Source organism: Embiotoca jacksoni, unplaced genomic scaffold, assembly GCF_022577435.1.
Source record: "Embiotoca jacksoni isolate LCO1_2020_lvr unplaced genomic scaffold, fEmbJac1.0.p SCAF_15, whole genome shotgun sequence".
NCBI lineage: Eukaryota > Metazoa > Chordata > Actinopteri > Embiotocidae > Embiotoca > Embiotoca jacksoni.
This window is the reverse complement of record NW_027185285.1, coordinates 3,371,850-3,389,329: the sequence shown is the minus strand read 5'-3', so window position 1 is coordinate 3,389,329 and position 17,480 is coordinate 3,371,850. Positions and strand designations below refer to the sequence as shown.

Sequence of the window (17,480 nt, the reverse complement as noted above, 5' to 3'; positions counted from 1 at the left end):
TAATGATGGAACAGTTTATTGAATTATTACAGCGTAAGAACACAATTCAACAGCTTGTTCATATTTTATGAGCTCTGTCGAAAGGTTCCCAAAGGATGTTGTCTCTTACTCAGCACTTTCAGACTGGAAAAAAAGCAAGAAAAATACAATTATCCAGCACATATTACCAACATGTAAATATCACATGTAGTTATGCACATTCATAAGTTACATAAGTATCTACTCTTACAATACAGAGTAATTGAAGAATTGTATGAAGAACCGATAAACTAAAGTGTAGATTTGTGTAGAATGTGATCATCTGAATTACCTTTCCAGCATCACGGCTCTTGACTCTCAGCTTGTTGACCTGGGACTCAGCAATGTCAGCGCGCTCCTGAGCTTCCTCCAGCTCATGCTGGGCCTTCCTGTGCCTAGACAGATGAGCGTTGGCCTGCTCCTCCTGTGAAGGGATTGGAATTGTACTTAGTTACAAGGACGTTTCTGTTGGCATTCAGAATAAAAAGACGGGTCATAAAATATTCACTTACCGCCTCCTCAGCCTGTCTCTTGTAAGCCTTCACTTTGAGCTGCAGCTTGTCCACCAGATCCTGAAGTCTGTTCACATTCTTCTTGTCCTCCTCAGTCTACACAGATGAAAGATTTGAGTAAAAGAAAACAAGTAATTCACAGAAAGGTGTATTCTTAGTGAAGTTATTTACCTGGTAGGTCAGCTCCTTCACTCTCCTCTCATATTTGCGGACTCCTTTAACAGCATCAGCTCCGCGTCTCTGCTCGGCTTCAACCTCAGACTCCAGTTCACGTACCTGAAACAAAATGATGAATAAAGATTTTGGTATTGAGAAAGTTGCTTCCTAAAACTTCTCTCTATATATATCTATAGATGTATACAGTTCATACCCTGGACTCCAGTTTCTGGAGCTGCTTCTTGCCACCCTTCATGGCGAGGTTCTCAGCCTCATCCAGACGGTGCTGCAGGTCTTTGACTGTGACCTCCAGATTCTTCTTCATCCTCTCCAGGTGAGCGCTGGTGTCCTGCTCCTTCTTCAGCTCCTCAGCCATCATGGCAGCCTGAAATGTTGGGCAGGTTTAAAATATGATTTTACCATTCTTGGCATTCATGATTATACATAAATAAGAATTTGGTGAACTAGCATTGAAAACAAGGCTCATTAAAATAATCTCACATCAGTGATGGCCTTTTTGGCCTTCTCTTCAGCGTTTCTTGCTTCCTGAACAGTATCATCCACCTCACCCTGAACCTGGATGAGGTCAGACTCCAGCTTCTTCTTGGTGTTGATAAGACTGGTGTTCTGAATTTTGAAAAAAGACACAATGCATTTTATATATTTATTTGTCATGTAAAATAAATCCAATCCGTATGCTTATTAACTGCAAAGACAGATCTTGTGAATTAATGAAAACCAACCTGAGAGTGAAGCAGTCCGACACGCTCACTGGCATCAACCAACTCCTGCTCAGCCACCTTGCGTCCTCTCTCTGTCTGCTCCAGAGCGGCTCTCAGCTCCTCAATCTCGGCCAACATCAGACCATTTCTGCGCTCCACCATGGCAACCTGCTCCTTCATGTCTTCCTGTCCTCTGACAGCATCATCAAGGTGCAGTTGGGCATCCTAAGATAAATAGTAAACAAAACAATAAGCCTTCTTTACTCTTTTTACTTGTCTTTTTGAACTAAGCAATTATACAAAACTTACCTTAAGCTGTCCCTGGACATTCCTCAGTTGTTTCTGGGCTTCAGCAGCCTGCCTGTTGGCATGGCTCAGCTGAATCTCCATCTCATTCAGGTCTCCCTCCATCTTCTTCTTGACTCTCAGGGCATCGTTCCTGCTCCTGACCTCAGAATCAAGAGTGCTCTGCATGGAGTCAATCACCCTCTGGCTGTTCCTCTTGATCTGCTCCATCTCCTCGTCCTTCTCCGCCAGCTTTCTATCAACCTCACCTTTGATCTGGTTGAGCTCAAGCTGAACACGCAGAATCTTGGACTCCTCATGCTCAAGAGTGCCCTTTAAATAGTTTTAAACAATCATGTTAAAAAGTCACTTGAATGGATACTTAACTACAGTTAATTCAACTGATTTAGTTCAAACAGAACTGGTTTCTGCCATGATGAAATATATTACCTCAGCTTCCTCCAGTGCTGTCTGAATTTCAGACTTCTCAGTCTCCACAGTCTTCTTGGCTTTCTCCAGCTCATGAATGCTCTTTCCAGTCTCACCGATCTGCTCAGTCAGATCTGAGATCTCCTCTATATGACAAAAAAAGATTAAAATGTAATTCATATCTGTCCTCAAGACAGTCAGGATTACATTGTTTGTAAAACTTATGGTAGGAAATTTCAAAAGGAATAATTCCCCTTCAGGTTCCGAGCAGGCAACAGTCAAATTAAAAAGGTCTGACTACCTCCTGAAATTGAAATTGGCATTTCAGCAATTATACAGTTTTTAGGCAACGGAGCTTGTAACTTGACCAAGGTTCATTAACTACCCTTGTAAAAGTCAGAGCATAACCCATACAAGTTAGATTTTTAACTTGAATAAGATTGACATACGCTGCAGGTTCTTGTTCTCTCTCTTCATGGTTTCCAGCTGATCCAGTGACTCCTCGTAGGAGTTCTTCATCTTGAACAGCTCAGTGCTGAGAGAGCGAGCCTCCTTCTGGGCTCCTTCCAGCTCTGCCTGACCCTCCTCATACTTCTGTTTCCATTCTGACAGGACCTAGAAATATATCGATGGAACATTTTGTTTGGGACTGGCCTGGTCCTGTGTTGAGCCATGTTTTGTTTTCCGCTTTAACAACTTATACCTTATCAAAGTTCCTCTGCTTCTTGTCGAGGTTGGCAGCCAGACCGTTAGCTCTCTCCACATCAATCATGAGGTCTTCCACTTCACTCTGCAGCCTCTGCTTGGTCTTCTCCAAAGAGGCACACTTGGAGTTCACAGCCTCAATGGATTCCTCAGCATCCTGCAGGCGCTGGGCAAGCTTTTTCCTGTGTTTAAGATATTTTTAATCATTTCAAAGCAAACAATTGAAATGAAAACCATTTTAAACAATAAAATTGTAGTTACTTACTTGGCCTCCTCCAGCTCCTCAGTGCGCTGGATAGCATCAGTCTCATATTTGGATCTCCACTGAGCCACCTCACTGTTGGCCTTGGACATTCCTCTCTGCAGCTCAGCCTTGGCCTCCTGCTCCTCCTCAAACTGCTCTCGGAGCAGATCACAGTCATGGCGAGCTGACTGAACACCGTGGGCCAGGGCGTTCTTTGCCTGTTGAACACATACTCCATGTCAGATGGACATTTCCATTGAACTTTTCTATTTTACATCCAAATGCTGGATAGATAAGTAGTTTAAGTGATCGTTTAATATCTTTTTATGTTGCATCTACTTAAATAGTGTAATGACATAAAAGGAGACTTTTCATACCTTCACTTCCTCCTCAACGAGCCTCTTGAGCTCCTCAATCTGCTGAGTGAAGGCCTGCTTGCCTCTGGTCAGCTGAGAAACAAGAGCTTCCTTCTCCTCCAGCTGGCGTGAAAACTCACCTATGTAACAAAGTTTTTAGACATCATTGTGAGTATAATTTTTTTGTTAAATGGGTATATTTTCATTGAAGATGTGCTTCAAGTAAAGAGCAGTTTGTATGACAGCTGACTCACCATTCTCTGTCAGTAGTCTCGCCTTCTGTCCATTAATGTCATTCAGCTGGCGAACGTTCTCGTCATTTTTGGCTTTGAGCTCACTCAGCTGGTCCTCAAGAGTTCGGCACATTTTCTCCAGGTTGCCCTACAGCAACAAAATGTTGTTTACGTTGTGCATTTCTTTAAGTTTAAAGCTACTGGTATATTTATCAGTTACAGTTGAATTTCTGAGCAGAGTGAAAGGCTAACCAATCACTCACCTTTGATTTAGCAACAGACTCCATGTTGCTGGAGAGGTCATCAATCTCCATCTTGAACTCACTCTTCTCCTTCTCCAGCTTCTGCTTGACGCGCTGGAGGTTGTCGATCTGCTCTCCCAGCTCTGCAACGCTGTCAGCCTGCTTCTTGCGGAGAGCTGCTGCAGTAGATTCATGCTGCAGAGTTGATTCTTCAAGGTCCCGACGCATCTTCTGGAACTCAGCCTCACGCTTCTTGTTCATCTCAATCTGAGCAGCTGTTGCTCCACCAGCTTCCTCAAGCCTCTCACTGATCTCCTCAAGCTCTCTGGAGAGATCAGCTCTCTGCTTCTCAACCTTAGCCCGAGCAGCTCTCTCAGCCTCAATCTCCTCTTCCAGCTCCTCAACACGAGCCTTGATTTAATGATGTTAACATCAAGAAAACTTAAAACTTGAACATGTTGTTGAAGAATATCTGAGTTTAATATTCACGTGAAATAGTTTTACCTGGAGTTCCTTGATCTTCTTCTGAAGCTGAGCACTAAGAGACTGTTCATCCTCAATCTTGCTGAGCAGCTGGCTGATTTCAAAGTCCTTCCTGGAAACACAGAACAGAAGACAATTTTGACATTTGTAAATTCTGCTGAATCGGGAATATTATGTTTTATTATGGCACAGACAAAAAAAAAAAAAGGATTAAAGATAATAAAAAATAACAACACACTTTTTGATTTTCTCGTCAGATTGCTGCTTGTCATTCTCCAGATCCATTATGGATTCCTGGGCCAGTTTCAGATCTCCCTCCAGCTTCCTCTTGGCTCTCTCAAGGTCCATACGGAGCTTCTTCTCTTGCTCCAGTGAGCCCTCAAGCTATAAAGCAGTAATTGTTGATTTGAGGGATTTGAAAGACAAACCTTAAATACCAACAACCATTCAAAAAAAAAATATATAACAACATCATAATTATTGTTTTCTTACATCGTCCACTTGCTGTTCCAGCTTTGTCTTGGCCTTGGTCAGAGTGTTGACTTTGTCTTCCTCTGCCTGGAGGTCATCCAGTGTTTGCTGATGGGCCTCTTGGAGAGCTTTCTTCTCCTTGGTTAACTTGGCAATCGACTCGTCTTGAGATGCCATCTCCTCCGTCAGGTTTTTCACCTGAAATTATGTGAGCAGTTCAATCCCCCGCCCAAATATGAAGTGAAGTAAAGGGGAATAACATCACATGTCTAAGTTGCATTGAAAAGATAGTCAAAATGAAGTAAACCTTGTTTTCTGTGGCATGTTTCTCCTTCTCCACTTTAGCCAAGGTGAGCTCCAAGTCATCAATGTCCTTCTTCAGCTCAGAACATTCATCCTCCAACTTCCTCTTCTTGGCAGTCAGCTCAGCATTGATTTCCTCTTCATCCTCCAGTCTCTCAGTTGTCTCTTTGAGTTTGGCCTCGAGCTGGATCTTGCTCTTAATGAGCCCCTCACACCTCTCCTCAGCGTCATCGAGATGCTCAGCTTCCTATTTTTGAGACAACAATATGGGCTCTTTATTTATCACCTATATGTTGGAAAATGTGAGCAATAGTGTCCAATAGGAGAAGTACAGATGTGTTTCAGTCAAACTTGCTCTTGTTTCCAACTTACTGCAGACACTTGGAGTATTAGGTCATTCTTCTCCTGCAGGATGGAAACCATCTTCTCCTCCAGGTCCTTTTTCTTGGCAAGAGCAGTAGCCAAGTCTGTCTTCATCTTGTCATAGTTCTCCTTCATTGACTGCAGCTCCTTCTCAGTCTCAGCACTCTTCAAAAGAGGCTTGATCTTGAAGTACAGATTCATCCATGGCCAGTTCTTCACATTCATGAATGAACGGACATTGTACTGGATGGTGTAGATGGATTCTCTGAAAAAAAGAAGCATTTCATGAACAAAATGTTAATTTTACAATAATAGGGTGATGTAAAACAGAACAGTTATGTGCATATTTTGATGATAATCCTACCTCCTCTCCGTCATCTTAACATACACCAGCCTCATGACATATCCTCTGCAGAGAGCCTGAGTCATGGTCACCAGAGTGGCCAGTTTCTCATCTCTCATCTCCTCAAGGGTACCCAGCAGACCAGCTTTGAAGAACACCTATGTTGTCAGATGAAGTATATTAGTCATCAGTTCAAATTGATACGACAGTACATTTGTATATGACAAACATTGATATCGTCAAAATGCACCTTAGTGTGTCCAAACTTGTACTGAGTGTGGTCCACGTCAATGGAGCCCAGCAGCTTCTCTGAAGCCTTCTTGTTGTCAATGAACTGTCCATCAGGGATGACACTGGCATTCAATACTTTGTATCTGCAAGATAAATGATATGGTTTGTTATATTTTCCTCCCATCTTTTCCTGGTGTTTACCATCACAGTACCTTTGAAATCATCTTTACTTTTTATAATTAAAACTGCTGTCACCTCTGCTTGAAGTCACCATAGAGGACTCTGCTGGGGAAGCCCTTTCTACAGATTCGGATGCCCTCCAGTACACCGTTACACCTCAGCTGGTGGATGACCAGGAAGTTCTCCATAAGACCTGCATATTACCAAATGTGCATTGTTAAGAATATTTCTTTTTTCTTTTTTTCTTTTTTTTTTTTTACTTTAAAATGCTGAAAAGTGGATTACAAACTTCTTACCAGGCGTTTTTGATTCATTAGGAATCAGGCATCGGACAAAATGAGGATGAGTGCTCCTCAAGTTGGTCATCAGCTTGCCCAAGTTCTCCTGTTGAGCAGCATCATGAGAAAATTGGTCAACATTATGTCAAGATGTGTTTATAATTGTTATGCAAAAAGGAAACAATACATACTCTGAACAGAGCAGACACAGTCTGGAAGGAGCCACCCTTCTTCTTGCCACCCTTCTTGCCACCAGCAGCAGCCTCTGTTCTCCAGAAAATTTTAAATTGGTAAAAGGAATAATCAGTGAGTAAATAATGTTGCACACATCTCTTGGTCTTCTTTGTGGAAAGTTTAAACTTTCCAATGAATGAATGTATTACCAACTTCTTACAAGGCCTGAACCAAGCACAACAGGCAGAGTTTCATACGTGTAACTACATTTGACCTCATCTTAAATCACAAACTGCACTTTTATCGTCATAGTTTACAAAACAGATGTAGCTACTTCAACCACGTTGCTCTCTATCTTGTACCATTAATATAAAACACTAAATTTGGTTATCTGCAGAAAAATTATTGCTAAAAATAAACATTATTTCTTACAATATTGATATCTGTGTTCAGTAGCCATACAATGTTTTTCTAAAATGATGGAATCTGTACTGTATATCGAAGTTTTCCTGCTCATTCTTATTTCTTACCCTCAGGTGCACCATGGGCTCCATACAGTAAGCACATCAGTTTGTTTGCAGACTTCTGGTAGAGCTGAATAACTGAGTCATTCAGTGGGTCCTTGTTCTTGTCCAGCCAGCCAGTGATATTGTAGTCCACTGTACCAGCATAGTGAACCAAGGAGAAGTGAGCCTCAGCTTTGCCCTTTCCAGGCTTTGGCTTCTCAAAGGCCTTGGTCTTGCCAAGATGCTGATCATGCAGCTTGTTCTTGAATGAAGTGTCTGAGGCCTTGGGGAACATGCACTCCTCTTCAAGGATGGAGAAGATGCCCAGTGGCTGGGAAAGATTTACAATTTATGTTAAAGATTTGCCTCCAGAAGCAATCATTTTCACATGAATCAAGAAGTTATTTGGTTACACACCTTCTCAATAAGCTCAATGCAGGCAGCCAAGTCCATACCGAAGTCAATGAACGCCCACTCAATGCCCTCTTTCTTGTACTCCTCTTGCTCCAGGACAAACATGGTGTGGTTGAAGAATTGTTGTAGTTTCTCATTGGTGAAGTTGATGCACAGTTGCTCCAAGCTGTTGAACTGTAATACAGATATAGATATATAGATAATTAGTTTATTGAGCATTATGTGTTTATATATAATCACAACTGACATCTTTAAAAATTTGACTCACATCAAAGATCTCAAAACCAGCGATATCCAACACTCCAATGAAGAAATTCCTTGGCTGCTTGGTGGCCAGCATCTCATTGATACGGATGACCATCCACAAGAACATTTTCTCATAGATAGACTTGCACAGAGCACTGACAGCATTGTTGACCTAAGAGAAGAGATTTTAGCAAAAACATTTTTCAGAATATGTTCATGTCAAAATGCAAATATCTCGCAAACGTTTTCAAGGATCAAATTTCATTTGAATTACCTGTGGGACGGTCTGACCTTTGGTCACCATCTCATTTCCAACCTTGACTCTGGGGTAGCACAGAGCTTTCAGCATATCAGCAGAGTTCAGGCCCAAAAGGTAGGCGATTTTATCAGCCACTGATGGAAAGAAACAAAATATGTATTGAAACCCTTTAACATCAGAAGTATTTTCCACAGTACAAAACCTGCCCTATGAAAATGATACTATTTTATAGAATTACCTTCACTGCCATCAGGCTCAGCCTGCTCCTCGCGCTGCTTCTGCTTGAATTTCATGCTGCCATGATGAACCACAGCTCCAGTCAGCTTGAAGATGCTTATCTTTTCATCAGCATTGAAGCCCAAGATGTCAATGGCAGTCTGCACAGGAAAGAAATTAACTTATATTTTAAAAAGGGGATTTATTTTTAAGTCTAAGTATCCAAACAAAAGTGAAATGTGATTTTACATCAGTTGCAACGAACTCCTCCACATCATCAATGCTTTTGACAGTGATTTCACCCTGACTGATCATTGGGTAGTCGTAGGGGTTAGTGGTGATCAGAAGAGCCTCTGGAGGAGAATAAAAAAAAAAAATACATGAGATGTTACTCTGATATTTCTCCAATTTTTAATTCATTCAAGTTTCAAGTTGTCTATAAACAAACCCAGGATCTCAGGCTTGTGGCCCGTCATCAGCTGGTAGAAGATATGGTAGCTCCTCTCAGCAGACAACTGGAAAGTGACACGAGACTTCTCCAGCAGATCTAGGACAAACAAATTAATATAAAATTGCGGTACCGCAACGTAACTGTTTCAAATTAACTCCAGTGTGTTCACCATCTTTTTATGATTTTATTGGCTTACTAATGACTGCAGTGATATCAATTACTTATCCACCTATCCTAATCCAGCTGCATGATGGCAGGAAGAGCTGATGGCAGTCAGTTACTGTGCCTCTATCTATATCACTTGCTAGTCACCTTCTCATATGTTACTTTTGCTGCAGCCACACTATACTCATGCATATGCGTCACCACAACATAAATAAATTGTCCTCAAAACTGAACTCCTGTATTTGTGCTATGTAAGCATAAACATGTCAATCCTAAACTTCAGCTGCACCGTGCCCAACCTAATGTTTAAACACAACCACTTTTGAATAAATAAACTGTTAAAAAAAAGTTATTCCGCAAATGCTGAAATTTTTCTACCATCTATAATGCCAATGACAGGCTTTACTTTAGGCCTAAGTTTCCCTCTGCATGCACTGTATATATTTAGGATAACCAGAAATGTATGCCGCAGTTGAATCATCATTGTGAGGTGTAAATTAAAACAAACGTGATTGAAAATGTAGAAAATGACTTACATGTTTCAATATCTGCTGAGGCCAGTTTGCCAGTGGTTGCGAAGTGAATTCTGATGAATTTACCCTAAACATATCAGGTTTAAGTTAACAGCATTTTAAATATTGATATGCAACTCAGAAAGCTTCATTTTGTGCCCTTTCAACACTTACAAAACGAGAGGAGTTGTCATTCCTCACAGTCTTGGCATTACCATAGGCCTCTAGCAGAGGGTTGGCTGCAACAATCTGGTCCTCAAGGGAGCCCTGCAAAAGAAGATTGTAGTTAAAGGATCCATGCATGAAAAACAAAATTTTTTCCGACAAACATTTTTATTCTCTAATAATCTTACCTGTATTTTGCTACTTTGCTCCTTCTTACCACTAAGAGCTGCAATTGTTGCAAAGTACTGGATGACACGCTTGGTGTTGACAGTCTTTCCAGCACCGGATTCTCCACTGGGGTATAAGAGACACATTTTCAATATTCTGTTTCATTATCACAAAGTTGATAAAACTGTCGGTTAATAGTTTGTGTTATATTTACTCACGTAATCAGGATCGACTGGTTCTCACGATCTGCAATACAAATATTTATGCTTCACATGAGTTCTGGTTTCATGGTTCCTCCAACAAGCTCATACTCAAATTCATTCTGACTTTTTCTAACGTGTGGAACTTTGATCTTACCAGTGAGCATGAACTGATAGCCATTGTCAGAGATGGAGAAGATGTGGGGTGGAGCCTCAATCCTCTTCTTGCCTCTGTATCCATTTACACATGCCTCATCATACACAGGAAGCCACTTGTAGGGATTCACGACAACGCAGAACAACCCAGAGTAGGTCTGTAATAGCAGAGAACAAATTATATTTGAACAGATTGAGATTCACGTGATATTCACATTGCACTCACATTCAAGCAAATTTAAAACTTACGTAGATCATCCATGATGCATAACGCTCTTTGAGGTTATACAGCACAGCTGGCTCATTGAGGTGGGTCATCATGGCCATGTCCTCCATCTTATCGTACTTTGGAGGGTTCCTGGGATGGATGTCTTCCTCTTTTACAGTGAATGACTGAATAGGACATAGAGATCAAAGGTTTTGTTTTATGAAGATTTGATCAATTAGACGACATCAACTTTTAAAGTTAAAGTCTTTGAGTAAAACAGCTGTATAAATTATATGAAAAATAGTTAATATCATATGATTCTTCACCTACCTTTCCTCCCTCTGTCTCAACTGTGGCTTTGCCCCCCTCCAACTTCACCAGTTTACCTTTGAGGTACATCTCTTCAGGCTCAGCCACAAAAAAAGCTGTTTTAGCATCAAATGGAGCAGTCTGGGCCTCAATCCTCTCCTTTGCTGGCTTCCGGAGGTAAACGGCCGCCGGGCCATACTGCTCCATCTCCGCGTCTGTGCTCATGATGGCACTTTAATGGACACTATAAATATGAGATTGAAACATAAATCCTAAATTTATTACAGTTTGTACTATGAACAAATTTTCATAATTTTTTTTCACAGAATTTACCTCAGCTGTTGTCAAAAGAAATACTTTGCTGTCCTGTGTACGCCAGGATGCTACAAAAAAGTTTAAGGGTCAGTAAGCTTTTTCTTTAATGTGCAAAACATAATATAATTGTCCATGCTAAGCAAAGTAATTGAAACGTGAATCAATGAAGCATACATCTTTTTAACGAGCATTAATATGGTATCATTTTTTTTAACAGAGACATACACTGGTAAAGGACCTGCTTACTACACTCACCTGTCTTAGTTGCCCACTAGTTAGAGAAACCCCAGAGCTGGTTTTTATAAGCAATGGCTCTGCCTCCTCAGCATATGCACCCCACTCAATTTGGTCAGGACATCTTGACACCTCATTGCTTGATATTGATATGGTCAAGAATAAATTACTAATCATGTTTCATTCGCTGGATATATAATAACCATTTTGCAAAGTTGTCTTCAAAATACAAATATTTCTAATTATGCATTTTATTAAGGAACAAATATAATATAGAAAAAACAAGTACATTGTCAGATTAATTACATGTTATTTGCGTGACAATAATATCAGCATTGCTTATGGTTACCTCATATTTGTGAATTTTAACACAACATAAATTCCTCAAATTTTACCCACACTTAAAAAGTTCGATGACAATGTTAAATATTTATTATATTTTGGAACCTAATTATGCTTTCAAATACTTTGTATCCCAGTAATGTTCACAGTATACCCACTGGTAAATTGCAAAAGTGCACTGCATCGTTTGTGGGTTATTTGTTGCAATAAATCTACCGGGTGAAATGATTATAAGTTGACACACTTAATAGCAGGCATTTGTGTGTCTTGTTAATTTTAATATCAAAGTCAGGATTGAGTTTTAAATTTGGTGAAACATTGCAATGGTGTATAATTACAGGATACACAAATATCTGAAATACAATTTGAGCTGATGAACTTTCCATTACACTGGATACGTATTATATTTCTCTGGGGAAGAGAGTATTAAAAGGTTTGCCAACTCAGATTATTGAATGAAGGGAAAGTCTGGGATCATATCCAGGAACAACTATGTTTCCAAGTTTTGCATGGTCTTGGCTTATTAAAGTAATGGTCATCTTACCAGCAGATCACGAGGCATTGCCATGGTCAAAAATAAAACCAACTATGGGAGGGAGCAGTGATTTGTGTTTGACATTGAGAGACAAAGTATTTATAGGACACATTTAGATATGTTGGCAACACCATATCCCAATTTTAAAGAGATTTATCATGTCAAATTATCAATTTAATTTTCCAAAAGCATAATGTCTGTAAAGGTAAAGTAAGGCAATTGTTAGGGATCAAGTACAATAACTCCTGCATATTGTCTGTAGTTGTCTATAAGGGCTTGGTAGAATTGCCAGAAAACTGCAGAGCAGACACATGGAATTAAGGAGGAGCCACAACCAAAAGAGGAAAATGACTACCTGTGATTTTCAGAGGAGTATCTTAAGGATAATGATGTTATGGTGCTTTGCCAAGTCTGCAACATCAAACGATTAGCTGAACTTAAAGTTACCACTTCCTTGAAATAATAAGAAATATAACGGTTCTGCAATTGAAGCCGTAGGCCTCCATTTGCTTGCTCTTCATGGAGAAGCACATTGAAATTTGCAGGTCAGTCAGAATGAAGCTACCAATCTCTTCCGGGACATCGTCTAAATTGCTAACCTACCATCTATGGTGGCCAATGGCATGCATACAGGATAGATTAGATCCACTTCCCAATTTTCTCGAAAAACATTTGCTTTAGCAAAAACATCCTGATTGAAATGTATTATAAAATCTGGACCGGTACAATAAAATTCTATTGAGTTAAAACATATCCAGAAATACCGTCAAGCGGTTGTTTGTCTCCGTTTACCATTCAAGTTGTAGTTTACAAGCATATCTGTCCAAACTCATAGATATTGATTCAAAGAAGCCGTGGATACTAAAATATGAATGGTTCACACAACTTCAATATTGACTGCACAGAAGATCTATACAATCAGCTGGTGGACACCCACGATTAGTGTCACCAATTCAGTATGTCTTAAATGTGAAATATGGTTAATGGGGTTAAATACTGACAGAAAGAAATAAAAAGATTGTATCCTGTTAGACGTAAACATATGGATTACTGACTTTATATCTCAAACATTTTTTGTGAGGTCACAGTTACTTTTGACCACCAAATTCGAATCAGTTCTTCCTTGAATCCAAGTAAATATCAGAACTACATTTTTATTTACATAATAATGACATTTTCCATTTCAAGGCGTTCCTAAGATATCGCATTCACAAGAATGGGACTGATGGAAAGGATGGCCTTCAGGTCATATTGACCTTTGACCTCTGATCACCAAAATCTATTTGTTCCATCCTTGAGTCCAAGTGAATGTTTGAACCAAATTTGAAGAAGGTCCCTCAAGGCATTCCTGAGATATTGTGTTCACAAGAAGGGGAAAGATTTAAGGTCATAGTGACCTCTGACCTTTGACCACAAAATCAAATCACTTAATTACTAAGGCAAAGTGAACATTTCTGCCAAAGTTGAAGATATTCCATTTATGCATTCCCAAGATATTGTGCTTAAAAGTATGGGTCAGTGGGAAGTGAAAATGACCTTGACCTTTGACCACCAAATTCGGACAAATATATCCTTAAGTCTGAGTGAATCTTTGTGCCACATCTGAAGAGATTTCCTGAAGCGCTCCTGAGATATTGCGTTGATTGTGGGAAATGGATGTGAATTCACAGTGACGTTGACCTTTGACCACCATCAGCGCAATCTTGAGTCAAAATGAACATTTGTGCCAAATTTGAGAAAGGCCCCATAAGGCTTTCCTAAAATATCACATTTCCAATATCGGGAGTTATGTGAGGTCACAGTGACCTTGACCGTTAACTTTGTTCACCAAAATCAAATCAACTCGTTGCTAAGGCATAATGAACATTTGTGACAAATTTGAAGAAATTTCCTCTGGGCATTCCTGAAATGTTGTTTTAACAAGCATGGGTCAATTTGAAGTAATAGTGACCTTGAACATTGACCTTTGACCACCAAAATCTTTTTAGTTCAGCGTTGGTACCAAGTGAATGTTTTTTGCCAAGTTTGAAGAAACTCTCTAAAGGCAGTCTTGAGATATTGCGTGAAAAGGGATTGGCGGATGAGAGTGATGGGTGATCACAGGGACCTTGGCAAAAACATTCACTTGATACCAGGGATGAACTTATTAGATTTTGATTGTTAAAGATCAAGGTCACTGTGACCCCAATTCAATAAATTCACATGAAGATGATATCTAAGGAACTCCTTTGTGGAATTTCATTAAATGAATTGGAGTTTGGTGGCCTAAGGTCAAAGTCCAAAATCACTGTGACCCCACATCCCTCCCACCTGTCTGTCCGATTCTCATGAGTGTAATATCTCAAAAACACCTTCAGGGAGTTTCTTAAAAAAAATTCACATGGTACAAACACTGAACTGATAAGATTTTAAATGACAAAAGTCATAGGTCAAGGTTATTGTCACCTCATAGTGACCCATGTTTGTGAAGGCAATATTTCCGAAAATCTAAATCTAAAATCTTGCACAAACATTCACCTGGACTCAACGGTGATATAAATAGATTTTGGTATTACAAGGTCAGTGGTCAGGGTTAATGTCATCCATCCTATCCATCAGTCTGTCAAAAACATAATTTACATATTTATAAAAGAAAAGCTGCATAAACATATTACGTATACTCACAAAAGAGAATGATTTAAAAATACACATTAAGCAACTCACCAAACGCCAAAGTTTTCCGTTACAATTGTTGTACTCATGTTTAGGATATGAACTATGTAAAGAACTGAATCACTTTATATTAAATAACTCCACTTTGGACAAATAGCACCAAAACATGGTGGGGCTTTACTGAGGCAAAAGCTAAAATGATGCAACTGTTGAAAAACTAAAAAACATAATAAAGCTGAACAATTTGATTGCCTTTTATATCTATTAGCTATTTAAGAGGACAAATTATTTAACTTTAATGAAACACAAGGATCCTATTACGGTATAAAAGCCTGACCTTGTGATTATGAAAATATATTCTCTGCAACTCTGTATAATATTTTCCAACAATAGGCTCTTTGGGCTTAACATAATTTTAGATGTGAATCCCAACACTTTATTTTGTACAGTACAATATAAAAGCTGCCAACTAATAATCTTTTTTAGTGCAATTCAGTTGCTGGCTTTAATTTAATTACTGGTGGGCTTTTATAGAAATAGAACATATTCAATTTCCAAATCTCTTCGCGTCTAATATGGGCATAAGATGTGCTGTGGGGGAGATATCAGATTTTATAGGGCGTCTCTTTAATTTATTTGATGACTGCCCACATTTTCAGTTAGGGTAATGTTGTCCAGCATGATCATAGATAGAAAGGCATCTGCAAAATTGGCCTCATGTCAGTAAGTGTAAACAGATGACAGAAGATTCTGGGGTACATATAAGGTGGTACGCAAGCATGTGTTTTCAGTAATGTTTGGCTTCTGTTTTGACCACAGCTACATGCCGTGTTTAACAACATGGAAAACACAGTGATACGTATAACCAATTGATTTAAGATGTATTCTTTAACAGTAAGTGTTAAAAGAAGCCTTTGAGTGATGTGCAGATATTTGGGCTTTTGTTTTCTTGCTACAATAACAGTTCAATTGTGTGTCGTTCTGTTCAATTTGTGCATGCTGGCAGCTCTGTGAAAGCATTGCTTCAGAGGAGATGCAGTATGGCATGCTTAACTTACTATTAGACCATTACTGCCAGAATGTCAAAGATTGACTGAAAATGATTATTTTTGATGTAAAATGCAAAACTGAATTGACATAAAGAGATACTTTACATGTGCAACATTTTCTATAACTGCATTTGTTTAAGTTTTCAGTATCAGTTTTCAGTATCTGAATATAAACAACAGGAATAAAAAATACCTTTAACATTAGTCTGCATGTAAAATGTTAACCAATACCACAGGACTAAACTGTTAAAACTGCTGAGAGTGAGTACTGAGTGCTGAAACAAACCCTTTTAAAGCAGATGCCCTTGCATAAGATGAGACATCAAAGAGTCAATGAGTTCAAAGTTATACAGGTTTCCACAGGAGTCTGTTTCTTAAACTGTGCACAAGGGAGAAACTGTCCACAAATCTTCATGAGGACTTTTGCATGACTTTGTATTGTACATGTACCTTGGCTTCTTAGGATAGCCTTTGTTGTGGCAAATGCACTTAGCAAGTTCCTTTTCAAATTGTTTGCAGTCTATTATATGCTTATCCAAATAACGTGTGAAACAATAAGCTCCGCTAATGTTCATCAGGAACTTTCGAATGACGTCAATGTGTACCTCAATTGCTTTAAATAGTCTTTGTTGAAGACAAAAAGAAAACCCATCAGCATGGCAATTGCGGTCGTGATGTCCTTCAGATCAGACAGAAACAATGCTTCCTCCAGGTCAACTGACACATCAATGACATCTTCTCTTTCTTTCACCTTCAGAATGCCAACTTTCATCGCCTCGGTGAATACGTCCTCATCATCTGTCCTAGAAGAGTTAAAAGAGAGCCGCACCACTTTTACCATAATGGTGACATCTTCAAGAAGCCTAAATGTCTAGAATTTGATCTCATTTACAGTAAAAAAAAATTTTAAAACGAGAATACTTTTCTGTCATTTTATCTACATTTTATGCTGAGATTTTCATACACATTCTCAGCATAAAAACTGTCCTCTTTTGTGTGGAGCAATTTCTTTTTTTTATTGTTTAAGGAGCACCACCTTGTACAAAGTTACAAATTACAGTTGTTTGTTTTAGGATTCCATCAGAAAACAATCACATTTATGATTCAGGATACTTTGTTAAAGTAAAAATGCAGAGTTTCCTTCCAAAGTATGCTCTTATATAGATATTCCTACAATATTTAGGTTGTCACCAGCATGGAGGCACACACATTCTTCAAGGCAAAGGTTCATGGGGATTTAGATTTACCAAAGTGTACAAGAATTAACAGAGTAAAAGCGTTTTATTTTTTAGGGTTTTGACAGTATTACACTTTTAGCTCCTCACTTGCTTTGCCGTAAATAGCAACTTTCAAAAACTAAATGCGGATTTTTGTTAGTTTGCCTATTTTAGTTGTAACTGGATACTTGATCAGAGAGAAAATGCAAGAGGAAACACTCCAGACAATCATGTTTTGTTATTATGTTGGTTGTCCCTATTAAAGATTACTTATTTCAGTCATACTGTGATTTGCAGTATGTGCTACCATTCAGTTTATGCTCATGTTTTGCACAAGAAGAACTTTCAACCAAGGACTCTAAATGGTGCCCTTTTGTACAGTGTAGTTTCTAATGTAACTGATACATTACAATATGAATTTATGACATCTTTG

General features: G+C 39.1%; 1 protein-coding gene and 1 long non-coding RNA gene across 2 annotated transcripts; one reads left to right on the top strand and one right to left on the bottom strand.

Annotated features, from left to right (window-relative positions):
- On the bottom strand, positions 1 to 11,086 carry LOC138197888 (myosin heavy chain, fast skeletal muscle-like). The gene is made up of 40 exons (XM_069148902.1): positions 11,037 to 11,086; positions 10,725 to 10,947; positions 10,436 to 10,579; positions 10,188 to 10,344; positions 10,049 to 10,076; positions 9,851 to 9,956; positions 9,672 to 9,764; positions 9,522 to 9,585; positions 8,818 to 8,916; positions 8,619 to 8,722; positions 8,392 to 8,530; positions 8,169 to 8,287; positions 7,917 to 8,066; positions 7,652 to 7,822; positions 7,259 to 7,565; positions 6,746 to 6,819; positions 6,573 to 6,660; positions 6,352 to 6,469; positions 6,116 to 6,239; positions 5,887 to 6,023; positions 5,532 to 5,787; positions 5,164 to 5,406; positions 4,878 to 5,054; positions 4,624 to 4,769; positions 4,407 to 4,497; positions 3,924 to 4,313; positions 3,682 to 3,808; positions 3,449 to 3,567; positions 3,093 to 3,289; positions 2,826 to 3,009; positions 2,572 to 2,737; positions 2,144 to 2,268; positions 1,718 to 2,026; positions 1,430 to 1,633; positions 1,188 to 1,313; positions 901 to 1,071; positions 702 to 806; positions 531 to 626; positions 311 to 442; positions 1 to 123 (listed from the first exon to the last, which is right to left on the bottom strand). Exons 2-40 carry the CDS (start codon positions 10,926 to 10,928, stop codon positions 106 to 108), a joined length of 5,808 nt encoding a protein of 1,935 aa, XP_069005003.1. The 5' UTR covers positions 10,929 to 10,947; positions 11,037 to 11,086; the 3' UTR covers positions 1 to 105.
- A 4,531-nt stretch (positions 11,087 to 15,617) lies between these two features.
- LOC138197891 (uncharacterized) lies at positions 15,618 to 16,748 on the top strand. Its single transcript, XR_011178234.1, has 2 exons — positions 15,618 to 15,675; positions 16,588 to 16,748. It is a non-coding gene; the product is annotated as an uncharacterized lncRNA (long non-coding RNA).
- The last annotated feature ends 732 nt before the right edge of the window (positions 16,749 to 17,480 follow it).

Coding starts and splice junctions, on each gene's coding strand:
- LOC138197888 (XM_069148902.1), bottom strand. CDS start 10,928: ATGAGCACAGACGCGGAGATGGAGCAGTATGGCCCGGCGGCCGTTTAC. Junction 10,345..10,435: donor ATGCATCATGGATGATCTAC/GTAAGTTTTAAA, acceptor CTGCTATTACAG/ACCTACTCTGGGTTGTTCTG. Junction 5,788..5,886: donor GTTAAGATGACGGAGAGGAG/GTAGGATTATCA, acceptor TCTTTTTTTCAG/AGAATCCATCTACACCATCC.